General features: G+C 37.9%; 2 protein-coding genes across 3 annotated transcripts; both read right to left on the bottom strand.

Annotated features, from left to right (window-relative positions):
- Positions 1-477: 477 nt before the first annotated feature.
- Positions 478-5,549, bottom strand: cntf (ciliary neurotrophic factor). Its single transcript, XM_042512486.1, has 4 exons — positions 5,266-5,549; positions 4,995-5,136; positions 4,190-4,501; positions 478-2,034 (listed from the first exon to the last, which is right to left on the bottom strand). The coding sequence occupies exons 2-4, from the start codon at positions 5,121-5,123 to the stop codon at positions 1,894-1,896; spliced, it is 582 nt and encodes a 193-aa protein (XP_042368420.1). The 5' UTR covers positions 5,124-5,136; positions 5,266-5,549; the 3' UTR covers positions 478-1,893.
- Positions 5,550-6,438: 889 nt separating this feature from the next.
- LOC121962521 (serendipity locus protein H-1-like) lies at positions 6,439-14,597 on the bottom strand. Of its 2 annotated transcripts, none has more exons than XM_042512785.1 (11): positions 13,976-14,597; positions 13,599-13,630; positions 13,376-13,501; positions 12,574-12,610; positions 12,379-12,465; positions 12,117-12,275; positions 11,330-11,380; positions 11,154-11,232; positions 10,884-10,998; positions 10,626-10,725; positions 6,439-8,737 (listed from the first exon to the last, which is right to left on the bottom strand). In XM_042512785.1, exons 1-11 carry the CDS (start codon positions 14,305-14,307, stop codon positions 7,693-7,695), a joined length of 2,163 nt encoding a protein of 720 aa, XP_042368719.1. In that variant the 5' UTR covers positions 14,308-14,597; the 3' UTR covers positions 6,439-7,692. The 2 variants fall into 2 exon arrangements, with proteins under 2 accessions (XP_042368719.1, XP_042368718.1); XM_042512784.1 differs by having other exon boundaries at positions 12,379-12,495.
- Positions 14,598-15,199: the final 602 nt, after the last annotated feature.

A 15,199-nucleotide genomic window follows, 5' to 3' on the forward strand; every position in this document is an offset into this window, starting at 1 on the left:
TATGTATACTTGGAATTTTAAACACATCAGAACTGAATGATAGACATCTATAACCACATGTGAATAAAGGTCAATGGTAAAAGTTGACTAGTTGTAATTAAGTTACCTAAAATATACATCTTCATTAGTATAAACTTAATGGTTGATATCAAGAATTAACATTTTGACAATTGAGAACTGAGTTGCAGATATCGTTAATTAGAGTTGAATCTACTCAAAATGACATTACTGATATATGTACTTAGAATTTTAAGATGTCAAAACTGATGTATAGATATTTGTAATTGAGTTTGAAGAGAAGTCACTGATAAAAGTTTACTTGTAATTAAGTGACAGACATCTTCAATGGACATTTTCACTTGTATGAAATTAATTGATGATATCAAGACTAAATTTTGCCTAGTGAAAAATGAGTAGGACATCATTAATGATAATTGCAACTAGTGAAAATTACATTACTGATATGTATGCTTGGATCTTAAACACATCGAGAAAATTGAATAAATATATATAATTGAGTTTTAATAGTCAGTGGTAAAAGTGGACTAGTTATAATTAAATTACAGTTATCTACAATGAACATTTTTACTGGTATGAAATTAATTGCTAATTATTAACATTTTGACAAGTGGAAAGAGTTGTACATATCAATAATTAGAACTACAACTAGTCAAAATTAGATTATGGATATGGGTGCTTGGAATTTTAAACCATCAAAAGTGAATTATAGATATCTGTAACCAAATTTGAATCAAAGTCAATGGTAAAAGTTGACTAGTTGCAATGAAGTTACACATATCTGCTATGAACAATCCCACTAGTAAGAATTTTTTTGTTGATATCAAGAAATAACATTTTGATTAGTGTCAAATTAATTGTGGATATCATTAACGCAATTGCTAATAGTCACAATTACATTATAGATATGTTGACTTGGAGTTCTAACTATTACAAAAAACAACTGTTGATATAATTGCGATTACCACTACTGATTAAATGACACAGGGGCTTGTCATAGGTGCAGTGTGTTTGATACTTTTGGCTAGACAGTACATTCCTATCATAAACTATCAGTCTAATAATACAGCGGCTCTCAAACTTTTGCTCACCTTCCAAAGAAAGGCACGCCAGAAAAGATCAGAGAGCCACTGGTGTTGCAGTTCAAACGTGTGAACAGTGTAGCAGCATATTCAAGTATAACGTCAGGAGAGAACTTGGTGACCGGAGCAGCAAACATGACACTTGATCATCACAGATTGTGCCAAACCATAAACAATACAAGCATTCAGTCTATATATGACAACATGAAATGTGATATGGAATCATCTAGATTAGATATGTTAATAAGGTTATGACATTAAAAGCTAAGTGACCTATTAAAATAGCAAACAGATTCAGCTGCACGTCAGTCACAGTTTAGTTGAGTGTTTTTGGCTACATTCTAGCGTTTAGTAGATATTGGAGTGTTAGGAACAGCAGATAATTAGTCATCAAAGGTAAATCCACTTAAATAAAATAAATTACACACTGCATAAAATAAAAATACATTTTCAAACAGTCTAACTCTGCCACTTCACAAAGCAAACCAAACCTTTATACAGTTAAAAGTCTGCACTCATTTCTTTGTCTAAGGAAACAGCAACCTTGGCAAACTAGAGGTCATTTTAGCACTTGCTTTGGAAATACCAACGTCTAGGAAAAGCTGTCTATGGGCGCTTTGTTAAAGGAGCTTAGTTGTGATTTTAGTTAAGCTGTACATTTTATAACCTCTAGTGTTCACAGAGTATATTCCACACGGCTTAATACTCAATTTGGAATACATAACAGGGAAAGCTGGCTGTTAGTGTTGAGTGAGTTCATTCATAGCTGTTTTTGGACTGAAACTAAGAAAAATCACATCTCTTGTGTTGCTTCCCTCTCTGTGTGTAAGACATGGAGGGTCTGCGCAGCATGGTCGGCCCAGTGGACAAGCTCCAGCAGCACTCGATAGGTCCACATTTTGAGCCCGAAAACTCCCCCAGCGCCATCGGTTTCCTACACAGAAGAGAGCAAGTTCAAATACACTGTCTTTTATTATACCAAGATACAGTAAAAAAGACTGAGACATAGGGTTTAGTGGACGGTTAAGTTAAAGTTTAAAACTATATTTATGTTGTGATCAAGCATAAATGTTCAGTGTAAATGTCCAGTTTCATTGTACTACAGTCAAAGTCTTACATGGAGGAAAAAATAAGCAAGACGACAACAAATTAATTTGTTGCTCAATAAATTTCTATTTGGTTCAAGTCAAAGGCTCACAAAAGTAAACAAACCCAAACCTGCAATAACTGATTTTTGAGCATTACTAACTTGTATATGTGTTTGTGACAAATTCAAGTTCAATACTTTCCTTTTAGCTCTGTTTTGGTCTCCATCAACTCCTGAGGGAAAAATCCTTCTATTAACCTGCAAAATACTTCACTGTGTTCACCAGCAAGTTGATACCTGTGTCTGTCTGCTCTTTGGTGCTGAGCAGGCAGTGCAATTCAGGTTTATGAGAGCTGCCTATGACCAAAAAAACAATGCCAAGAAAGAGAAGCAAAAAAGTAAAGTCACAGGTCTGAAAACCAAAACAATAGGCTGAAAGATGCAAAAATGAGGGGAACTACAGAGTTGGATGTTTATTCTTTGTGAAGTCATCCCTATGAGCAGCACCTTTCGCAATAAACATTTAAGCCATTGTTAATGTAAAAATATTGATTGGTGCAACTTTTAACTCCATCAAAAGATTATGATGGATATCCAAGTGATTAAGATAATGATTGAATCTTTGTTCCTAACGTTAGTCATATTCAGGGTTTAGTCACACCCTTGCTGAAGCTTTAAGTTTTACATTTAATTGTTGTGCTGCTAAGACATAATAGATGGCTGACCGCTTGGAAATACTCTACTTTGTGGGGTGCTTTTATGCTAAATGTGTCTAACAGATTTGATGTGGGTGTAAATCTGAATTTTATGGAGAAAAGAAGGCCACCTGATGGCACAATAGGGGCATTTTTGGCATCTGTTGTCCCAACTAAAATACTGGTAACTTTGCATGCTTTGTTTGGTAAGATAAAAAATGTATATATTTTTAAAGTATGTATAATGCACAAAAACTGCACACACTTCTGGTGGGCCATTAGCAGTGATTGACAGAGAAGACTTTTGTATGGGTTTTTAGGAAAATCCTGCACAGTATGCATTTATATTGGCCAATTACTTAGAAAAAGCCTGGGAGATGATGAAAAATGTCTTTTATCAGGGTAAAATTTAAGTTTGTAGCAGTTTTTTTTCTTTCTGTTATGATTAGGTGTAGACCTTATTTGAACATAATTATCAAAAAAATCCACTACCCAAAAATGTAGTTTATTATGTAGGGATGTCCTGACTGAATTGGCAGACTCGTTATCAGGACCAATCAAGGAATGTTTTAATTGATTAGGATCGGTTATGATGAGCATGCACCCTGCTTGATCCTTTGTTAACGTACGCTGTCACACAGGTGCCGTTTTGCAGCAGATATTCGGGTTTTATTGTCACGCTGCTATTCCAATATTGATTGATTTTTTTTCATGTTCAGCTTAAGATGCTACACCTTTTTAATTGGGACTGAAACTTTTGTTGTTCATTTTTAGTGAACTTGTTTTCCTGCAGTGCTATGATTAGCAGAATTGTGAGCGATTTTTATTTGTTATGGCTAGGAATGTGAAAGTTCAGCTATAATACTACTTTGAAAAGAAATTGTGATTCTGCAGATATATTTTACATTGTTTACTTTTTTATTTTGATGAGAAAAATGAATCCTGTACAATAATAAATCCTGATAAGAGCTATATAAAATATTTTCAGTTTGTTTACTTTTTATGCTGTAAAAATAAAATAAAAACAACCTAAAAACTGCTGGGATGCATTTCTTTCTTGTATTGCAGAGCTGTTAACTGTCAAGCATATACACTGGATTAATTTCAATAACTTTAAAGTACTTGAAGGGTGCATTGTGCAGCTGTATTATCCAGGTATATACAAGGACTGGATCGGGACTTCAGCAGATACTCTATATCAAATTACTCAGATGAGGATCAGGCGCAAAAAAAACTTAATCTGGACATCCCTAGTATTATTGTTTTGTGTGTGTGTGTATCAAAATAAAACTAATTCAAACAAATACCTCATTGCACTGGTGGTCTGGGGTGACTTCCAGGGTCATGTTCTCGGTCTCCACCAGACCTTTGGTGCTGAGGAGCAAGTGCTCCAGGCGGAGTTTGACGTTCTTCCTTAGGGTCTCGTAGTCGCCCTCTAGCTCCCCCCATTCCTCGTCTTCCTTCAGGATGAGACAGTGAATGAGCCCCAGGCACTGCCGCAGAGCCGAATGCAGCAGCTGCACCTGCTGCTCCGTGCTAGGCTCCTCTGGGGCTGGGGACAAGGACACAATGCGTCCCCCGTCAGGGGTGTGGTCCGAAAAGGAGGTCTCCTTTTCTTTCTAAGAGGGCGAGGAGAAGATCTTTGTTTTCCACTTTTCCACCAAGCAAAAACATACACATGCTTGTGGCCTTGCACTTGCGCCTTCAGTTTTATTTGATCTTAATTACAAACTGAACACTAAGTGACAGACATATTGATTATATTGATCAATTAAAAGGAGTTCTGAAAGGATGATGAGGCACAGAAGCATGACAGCAGGAAAAAATCCAATACACTTTATCCATTAGGCACCCCAGGGAAAATGGAGGAGGGGGAGGGGGTCTTTTAGTATGATTACACTGCACCACAGCATCTTTTTTCAACCATACTCAAGTGCATACTGGAGAATGTTAATCTATGTACAAAACAAGTGCGACAGGTAGCTACAGTAGCTGCCTCAGTACAAAAACATGCTCGCATTAAAGCAAGCCACAAGTAACGGGAAGGGGAGTGTGTCACACCGCCTGACGAGTATGAGGTAAGCATAACGAGTGTGTAAACTGATAACTCACGAATAGCTGGAGCAGACGACTACATTCGTGGTGCAGTAGCCGGGCAAGAGCCACCGCTCGCCCCGTTTCCGACGGACCAGGCACCGGCGTGTCCAGCGCGGTTATCTGCTGCTCCTCCTGCTCTGCCATTTGCACTCCAGCCCTGTTTGAAAAGGTGGGTTAGCAGCAAGCTGGATGGCGACCGAGCGGGGAAATAAAGTCCCCCCCCCCCCCCCGACGTCGTCAATGTGGGCCGCGAAACAACGTTTTTACATCCTTTGAGGATACTTACTTAAAAGCGGGTTGAACACGGACCGGAGATCGTCACGGCGAGTGTCAATGAAGCGTGTTTATGTCGGTGTTCATGTTGGCATGCACGCAGCGAGAGGGGATTTAATTGGTTCCGCGAGCCACAGGGGCGTTTTTAGGGGGACGCACAGGAGGGCCTTTTTTCTCCCCAAAAACGTCACCACCATGTGGCCCACCCTTCCTTTCACAAATAATAAATACTCTCTTTATTGGGTCCTCTCAGTCACTGTAAGCTAATGTGGAAAACCAGCACACACAATATTTCCTGACATGTCTTTTAGATTATTTTCTTATTATGGTTAAGTATAAGTACATTAATCTGACTTTAAAACACGTGTTCAAAATGGGTTTTATTTCAGTATTTTATAATGTTTTATGTATGTCACTGATCCTTGGATTTTCATGTTGTTTTAGTTTGTTTAGTTTGTCATTATTATTTAAATTTTAATTAACTACGGTTTGTGTGCCATTCACCATGCCACACGATTTAATTGCATACAAAAACTCCTCTATTTGCAATAAAGGTATTTCATTGTAATATTATTAATTGTCTGGTAATTTATTCATTTTTTTATTTTGGATGTTTTGTAAAGAAATGGCCATTGCTGTAAATAAAATTCGACTAAAATATATAATAGAAGTTATCTTTTCGCTCTCTATCTCTTTTTTTGTTAAATAGTTTCACTTAATATGTATATTATAATAATTTTGATTAGGTGTATTCATTTGTGTGTTTATGTGGTTAGATAAGTACTGCAGTATCAATATGTCTGATTCAATGTGGTTAAATTATTTTATTTATTTATACTTTTAGACATTAACGTGCCATAGGGAGCTCTTCTTCCAGCAAGTCCTGGTTTAGAAGATTAAGATTAGATATTTTTTGGTCCTTTGTCTTTTATTAAGTTAATATTGTGATTTGTACTTGCATCTGCTCTATAACAGTTTTAATAAACTATTTTTGCAATGTTATATTTTATCAAATTGACTTTGATGTTGCTGTCTGCTTTAAAAAAAAAAACTAACTAGAGTGTTATGTCCCTGACATAAAATCTAACCAGAAACACATTGTTTAAAGCATGTTGAGAATAATAAATAAAAACTTCACAGTACAATTTGTTTATTATAGTTAATCTAAACACATTTTCTGATAAATTACGATTGTAAGATTACATGTGCTCAGTAGTACTGGCAGTGTACAGAGGTATAATTATCAAAGATTCTTTAGAAATACATAATACTGCTGCCTGTGTCATCTTCACTGTGAAAATATTAATGCAAGGATGTGTAACTAATCAAATATTGTGGTTCAGTAGAATTTGCAAGGAAAGTGACACTACTGGTGATCTGGAAAAGTGAAAAAATTCAAATGAGGAAGGCAGCTTTTCTCTTTAGAAATTGAGGTAATAGGCTTTCGAAGATGTTGCATAGCATGTTATCTCACCGTGTCATGGTTATAACTGACTGGGACATTTGAACTGTACAGAGCTGTGAAGAGTCTAATTAGTAACCCCTGTGGAGGAAAGGAAAAGGAAAGATCTCACGTTTCTCAAATGATTCAAAAAACTACTTACACATTTGGCAATGATTAAATAGATTTATCTTAAGGTCCAAGCTGAAAATTCAATCCCTTTTTTAATATGTCCTTTACTGTATTCTTACAACAAAGATTCTTTTATACCGAGAACTCATTTGGTTGTAGTTTTTGATCACAGTTCATTTGTTCTGTAATGTTTGAAGGTGCAGTGTAGGATTTAGTGGCATCTGTCTGTTAGGGTGCTAATACAACCCCTGAATTCCTACACACTGGACTTTTAAGTAACTGAGACTAGTTGACCAATTTTGTCAATCAGCAGGTTTCTATTAACCCTCAAATTGTGCAAATTGAAATTGCGGATATAAAATGCACCTAGTAGAAACAAGTCACTTTCAAAAAAACTCCTATTTATCGCCAAACTTTTTTACACTTGCATGAAGTGATATTTCAGCCGATTTGAAAAAGCTATATAATTTGCATATTTCACAAATCTGTAATGAAAACCTACCTAATGATGCTCATCAGTTCACATATGGACACGAGGGATTTAAATGTCATTTGTGACTTTCATGTACAATATGTACAATCACACACATATATACAAACACTAAAAAGTTACAAAATATTCAGTGAGTGGTAAAAGTAGTGTACGTAATCTATAATATTATAAGTGATACTCCCTGATATAAGTTGCTCTCTGTAGCTATGTACTGAATATGACTACTATCTTACACTTTGTGGAGATAAAGTTGTTTTGTTTTTAAATATTTTAGAAGCTTATAAACTTTTGACAGGTCCTTCAGTCTTTTGTTCCTTTTCTAAAATGAAAAGTTTGCGTAAAGTTCTGGTTTAGATCATTTTGGAGCCTTCTGATTAGATTAGACTGTCTCCCTGAACCTCGGCACACTGTAACAGAATCTGTCTCTCTCCTTCTCTCTCCCATCCGTCTTCCTTCCTCCTCTCCCCGTTACCCTCCCACATCATTTCCCCAACATCCTGATTAACGCCACCCACCACCACCCTGTCCCACAGCTCACCCTCCCCTGGTAGCTGTGCATCCTCATGAGCCTCCCTGCCCCACTGCACAGCCTGCTGGGAAGCCAGGGAGGCGGTGGAGGCCAGCGTGGTGACGGAGCTCAGGGTGAGGAGGGTGCTCTGGGGGTCCGCGATGGTCATGGATGTGACATTGCTGGCAGGAAGGGTGGAGAGCTGGATGAGCTGGGGGTGGCTGATGCTAGAGAGGTGAGCAGGAGAAGCGGTGGTGAGGTGCAGCAAGGTGGGGGCTTGCTGCTGGTGGGCCACCTGCACCACACGATGCATGGGCAGCTGAAGGAACTGGCTCTGAGATACGTCTATCTGAGTCTGCGGAGCCAGCGGGAGCACCACCTGCTGCAGTGGAGTGAGCGTACTATTCATCACTTCCTGGTTCTCCGGGCCAACAGAGAGTTGGTCAGGCTGGTTGAGCACTGGGACAGTTTCTGAGGTCGGGTTGAGCACTGGGACAGTTTCTGAGGTCGGGGTGAGTGCAGGCACAGTCTCTGAGGTCAGGTTGAGCACTGGGACAGTCTCTGAGGTTGGATGGAGCACTTGGACAGTCTCTGAGGTCGGATTGAGCACTGGGACAGTCTTTGAGGTCGGGGAGAGCACTGAAGAAGTATCTAGGGTCATGGAGAGCACGGAGCGAGTCTCTGAAATTAAATTGGGAGTGCTTATTACTGCGCCCTCATTAGCTGCTAAGGCTTCAGCTATGAGCACCTCAGGGTGACTTTTGGCCTTGTGGGCTACAACGGAGTCCTTTTTCTCAAACTTTTTGCTACAAATGGAGCAGGAGAACTGGTAGGAGGCTTCTGCATCGTGCTTCTTCATGTGCCAGTTTAAGGAGGCCTTCTGACGGCAGGTGAAGCCACAGATCTCACACCTGCCACAAGGTGGAGACAAGAACCAGGTTATAGTCTTAATGCAGGTCTTACGTGACACTTAACCTCTATTTTCACTTTAACTTTCTTAGAAGTACGAGGGAAAGAAGTATTAAGATCCTTTACTGAATCTTGTTATAGTAATAGCACAACGTAAAACATACTCGATTGCAAGTCAAATTTTACTATTGTACAGGCACAAAAGTATCACCAGCATATTTTACATAGAGTTTAAAAGTAAAAGTACTCACTATGTAGTCAAAGTAGTCTCAGTGAGAGTTGCACCATTGTACTTGATACTACCAGATCAGTATTATTTCTGCTATTTTATAATGAAACATTTGAATATTGTCTTTTCTAATGAGTAAATAAATTAATGTTAATTTAATAATTAAATTAACATGGAGCTGATTCTAGTTGTTTTATATACTACTGGGTGGTTTTATTTCCTGTATATTGATGCACTGTATTTTATATATTTATAATAGATTTTTTAAAATCTTTATCTGGAAAGAATATACAGCTGATGGATAAATGCTGTGAAGCAGAGATGTAAAGTAGCAAAATCAAAATACTCAAGTTAACCACAAGTATCTCGGTAGTAGTAGTATAGTATCAGTATAGAAATCCACAATATTGTATCACACAATGTAACCACTGAGTGATGAAGTAAAGGACTCCTGTCACCATGACACCAAAATATTAGTGTCATAACAACATAAATAAATAATGGCTGTGCAAATCATATCACTCAGGATAATGCAGAAACATCAATGGGTATAAAAAGGGGTTCAAAATGTATTCCTCCATAAAAGCCCAGATATACTATTATACAGTAAAAACTATGTGTGTTATACTGCTAATTCTTTGAGCTGAACAGGATTCAAGGACCTGAGCTCCACTTAGCTGAGGAAAATGATGCAGTGACAGGAAGTACTTCAACAGCTAACAAGGAGTTCAAATTTTGATGTTTTTATTAGAGGGATGTATCGATTCATCAGACGAACATCGCAATCAGCCAATATTAGTCGACTGCAATCGGCCTGTCAGCAAATAGGAAGTTATTCCCCACTGACTGTAGCTGACGCTATTCTGTTGTGTCACATCAATTTGTTGGTTATTTGTGGTCCACTCGGACAAAGGTAGCTACCATACCTAGTTGCTGATTTGGAGAAAATGCCGGTGGCTCGGCGCGACATGTGGTTTTGTTGTCACATTTGTTTTAACTGAGCTACTGTTCACCTATTTGATGAAAAGAGAAATGGAACGAGCAGCATCGAAGTAGATATGCTTATCTTTGTAAGGAAAAAGACGTATATTCTGTTTCATCATTGATATTTAGCAGAGGAGGCGATGTTATGATTTCTTTGTAAAGAGGCTTATGTTTGACAACATGCTCCAGCCTACTGAGTTTGTGCTTCACACGAGAGAATGTTATTTTCTGGTGAAAGACAGCACTAATTACCCTTTTTTAAGTTTGATAATTTTATTTAATTGTTTTTCTAATCCCTTTAACATTTAATCACATTTAATTTTTTTGTTCAACAAGTACTTAAGAATTCCTCTCGCTGAGTTGCTTGTTGTATAGCAGACTAAAAGTCCTTTGAGACAGATATATATATATAAATCAATTTAAAGAAGGTTAAATTAAATGTTGTTTTCTAAACTTGTATGATTGGATATATTAAGATGATTTCTTTGTTTCGGAACCATATTGCAGATAAAAAAACGTTGTTTTAAACATTTGTATTGGTGCATCCCTAGCTCTCATCACCTTGTGACACCTGTCTTTTTTAATCGAATCTTTGTTGATACAATGGAAACAAGCCTTTGAAAGTTCTTTCTTGTTGAAAGCACACACACACACAATCCATTGTTGTGGCAACTTACTGTATTGGCTTCTCTCCTGTGTGAATCATCCTGTGCACAGCCAAGTTATGGGAACTCTTGAAGGCACGAGCACAAAACTCACAGATGTAGTCTCTTTGATCTGAAAGACAGAGGACAAGTAGGATGAAGAAACTGCATGAAAGTACAGGCAAAGGAAATGTTTAAATAAGTTTCTTTCTCTTAGCTGCTCAAAAATTTGAAAATCGTTTTCAGAAAATTAAAAAAAAGATAAGGTGAACATCTGTGCCCTAACATCACCTGTATGATGTTTAGCATGACGCAACAGCTGCTTCTGCAGACGAAATAAGCGCCCACACGAGGGGTGATCACACACATACTTCTTTTTAAGCAAGTGCTGGTATTTGATGTGGTGCTGAAATAGACAGAAAGTAAATATCACAGTTTACACATCCGACCTCAGACTCTTTGCGCCTTAAGGTAAGTTCACAGATCTACCGTGCCAAATTAAAGACTGAGCCTTTAAAAATATTTGGGGCTGTCATTGTTACAGTTGATGGGATGGCTAACCTGTAGGTAGCGTGGGTGCGCCAAGACGGTACCACACCCTTCAATTTCACAGCGGACATACTGCACGGGGGGCTTTTTCCTGTGAAGGCAGAAAAAAGTATGAAACTGTAAAATTATCATACTTATTCCAAATAGTCCGTGTCATCTACAGTGAATAATGCAACTCAGACTGTTACCTTTGTTTTGGCAGGCGAGGGACTTTGTCATCTTTTAGTTGTCTACCTTTCCTAAAATAAAAACAGAAAGCAAAATAGAATTTACATTGTTTGAGACGTCGACCAAATCCGTCTACCCATAGTCCCAACTTCATCCCAGTGCACTGCACAATTAGATTTTAATTTAAGTTGCTATGACTTTTGGGTGAATAAGGACTAGCGTGATGGTGGACATGGGATGTGCTGTCCCAGCTGGTCCTGCTGTGGATTAACGCTAACGGCAGTTCAGGAAGAGCTGCCAGCATGTTTTCATGATTGTGAAGGATCAGTATGGTCAATGTGTTGCTGTGATATTTCTTTTGATGTAAGTTTGGCAACAAACACAAAAGGATGTTTTCCATACTGACTCTAGGCGGTAACATGCACTTCTAAGATCGTGCGTTAGATTTACCGCTTACATTTTTTTGTTTTGCATGACAAAGCTTGAATACTGTCCAACATCTTTTTCTTCTAGACTTCATGTGTTCATTTTGATGGGCAGAACGTCCAAGATGGACAACTCAGTTTCTGTTAAAAAAGAAAGTGTAATCTAGGCTTTAATGTTGCAGAATATTAGCATAACAATAAAATCAACCTCCTTCTCGGTGCACTGAGCAAATCTGTTGCCACCAAGCAGGCTTTGAGACAGAACACAGCCCCGCATTAATACAGTGGGGGTCTGCATTTGTGAAGGTGTATGGCTCACAAGAGTGAAATATACCTGTTGTCAAATTTCCTTCGATTAATCGCTGCTTCATATTTTGCTTACTTTCTGGTTGGCTCTCTGCTATTGCTCATTCCGTCTTCACTCTGCACAACAATCTCAGTTGATTCTTCTTTTTTAATGTCATCTTCTTCCTCCTCCTTTTCTGGCTCCTCTTTCTTGACCTCCTTTTGTTTTAACGTTGTACGCCGCCTGGATTTTTCCCTAAGGAGATAAGAAATAAACAGTTTAACATTCAGCATGTTGGAAGTCTTCATATTATGTAACATTCATGACTTGTTTTGAAAAGGCAAAGAGCTCAGCATACGTCTTTGTCTGTGGTTTATAGATGACATCATTTGGATCATCCCTGAATGGAGTGTCCTCTTCGAGAGCCGCATCTGGATCTGTAACGCTAATATAGACATCAACACCACACTGGCCACTAAATTCAAAACGGCAAATTAAACATGGAAATCAACATTTTCTCTGCGGCTCATTCGGTAAGTTGTGAAGCACTCACTTGGCATTGTTTCCTTTCAAAGTGCCTGTCTCCTCTCCTGAAAAGCAGAAATAATAAATATGTTGTTTTAGTTTCAGATGATTGCTGTTGTTTGTTGTATTATGGTCAGGACAATTGTAAAATTTTACAGAATACAGGGAAAACATGCAGACAAGCTTTCTTCAGCATGACAAACCAGAAAGAATGACAGATGATATATAAACATGTGAGATTCAACTGCAATATATAATTAATTGATATAAATCATCTGTGCATGTATGAACCATTAAAATAATACCTTGTCACACAATGGGAGGAGTGTCTCTAATAATTCAGAGAAAAACCAGCAGCTGGTATCAAAGGCTCAAAGGCATTTGAAAAACAAGGAAATATATATAGCAAAAGACCACATGATCCAGAAATATAAATAAATAACTGTATATAAACAACAATAAATGTATAACCCAATAAAGAAATAATGTTTAAGAGAGCCATGGAGGGGCTCAGAAATCACCTATTTATAAAAAAAATCTATTAATAAAAGCGACTAAACAAGGGATGAATAGTTAATATTTAAAAAGCAATTAAAGAGCTATGTAGCACCGTCAAACAAAATCCAATTCAAAAAAATAATATAAAAAACTCTTACAAAAAAAGAGTAGGAAAAACCTGTATTTGTCTTATTAGCGCTGGCAATGTTTCTTTATTCTGATTTTTGCCTCTAACAAGCATCTTTTTGATGCTGTCAAATATATTTTCGAGTTGAGCGCATTACTATTTTTTTCTACAGCATGTAGGAAGAAGTATGTAGCCTTCATCTTACCACATGATGAAACCTCCATCTCTGCTTCAGGCTTGCATGCTGTCGCTGGTGTGGTGGCGTGAGTTGGAGGTCTCACTTTGCCTTTTCTAGATTTGGAAAGCTTTGGTCCAAGAGTGTGTTTGGATGCTGAGGAAGTCATGGTGCCCATGTTTTAGTGACAGGTGTAAGTATTTACAATATTCCAACTTATAGGTGAAATAGACTAAAGCATGTGTCTTTTTACCTTTTTTAACTGTGGGTTTCTTTATTGCGGGTCTGTGTGAGAGAAAATCAACAGTATATGACAACTCAGTGACAATAAAAAAATAAAAATAAAAAAATTGTTGCATACATTGAAATAATAACAGTGTGCTTAACTCTGCTGACTTTGACTGAGAATGCAAACAGGATAACAAGAGCACAGACAAAACAAAACATGCACTCAACTCATTTCTTTTGGTTTCAATATCTGGTTAACCTATAGCTTTAAGAAACCCAGTAATATAGCACACTTCCTACACTCACAGCCCCGAGGCTCCTTGCAGTGCAATCACACCAGCACTCCTAACGAGCCTCTGTGAGTGATGTAACGTTAGTTAATAAGCTTGTTGCAACACTTACTGCATGACTGGTGTGCTCCTGGAGCGTGATCCCGCGGGTCTCCCACGTCCACCACTGTGCAAACTTGTAGGTTTTTGCTTACGGGTGACATCCTTGGACTCAATAGTCTTGCCAGCTCCAGCACCCCTGGCTCGCAAAACACGAACGCCAGACCGAGAGTCGCTGTAGTCTGGGGAGGTCACTGCGGTTTTCGCCCGCCTTTTGCTTCCTCTTCTTCCGCTTGACGGTTCAGTCCAGTCCGGGGATGGTTTTGCGGCCTCCTTTAAGTCTGCAGTTATTTCAGTTTCAGGACGAGTCGCTTTACTCGAAACCTCGTCTTCCTCCAAGTCCATGTTGCTACTTTTAAAGTGTTACGACAGATCTTTGTAATTATTCAGTTATAAACATTAAAAAACTGTAAGACCACCGTAACGTCGAAGGCCCCGGTGCGACCAAGTTTTGTTAGCTCGGTCAAGAAGAGCAAATGTCCGCGAGTGTTTCATTTATTCGCTTCTTTATATTAAAAGAAACCTTAAGTTGTATGATTGATATAATTTTACAAATACTAAGCATTATTTACTTCTTAAAGCTATAGCAAACATCATATTTCTTTAACCGATAATAAGCCTGTTCGGGATACGTCTCCTTTAAGAGCAGCAGCAGTAGCGCGGATATGAGTATTGTTTGGACTTACAGGCTTCCATACTAATTGAAAACAGTGGTTATGGGAAATGTAGTGGTAATTCAAACAAATGGATTTAAGTATTCAGGTCCAATCAATTGTGTTAAACCCTTTGAAATAGGAATTGATCTTTGTTTCGTTTTGGTCCGATGAATAATTAGGCTCACGTTCTACTGTTAAGTATTTCTTTTTCGTTCTTTATTTTAAAAAAAGGACCTTTTAGACTGAATTTATTTTATATCATGGCACACAATGATGTGTAAAATTATTTAAGGGGCCTACTACCATCTGTTCTTACTGTCATATTGCCGCTTTCATTATATTACACAAATGACCAGTCTAAAATAATGAAATCCTTCATCCAAATAAGTTTTTAATCTCTTATATGGCCCACATAAATGAGATATAAAATGTCATTTGTTTTACCAGGGCTGTAACCACTTATTTTACCTTGGGGGAGGTCAGCTAAACTTATCATTTTAGAGCATTTTTTACAAAATACCAGTGTGTCTACTGTGGTTGTAAGTGTGAGAATGATTTTGTTTCTCTTTTAGCCTGGATTT

This window comes from Plectropomus leopardus, chromosome 23 (assembly GCF_008729295.1).
Source record: "Plectropomus leopardus isolate mb chromosome 23, YSFRI_Pleo_2.0, whole genome shotgun sequence".
Classification (NCBI taxonomy): Eukaryota; Metazoa; Chordata; class Actinopteri; order Perciformes; family Serranidae; genus Plectropomus; species Plectropomus leopardus.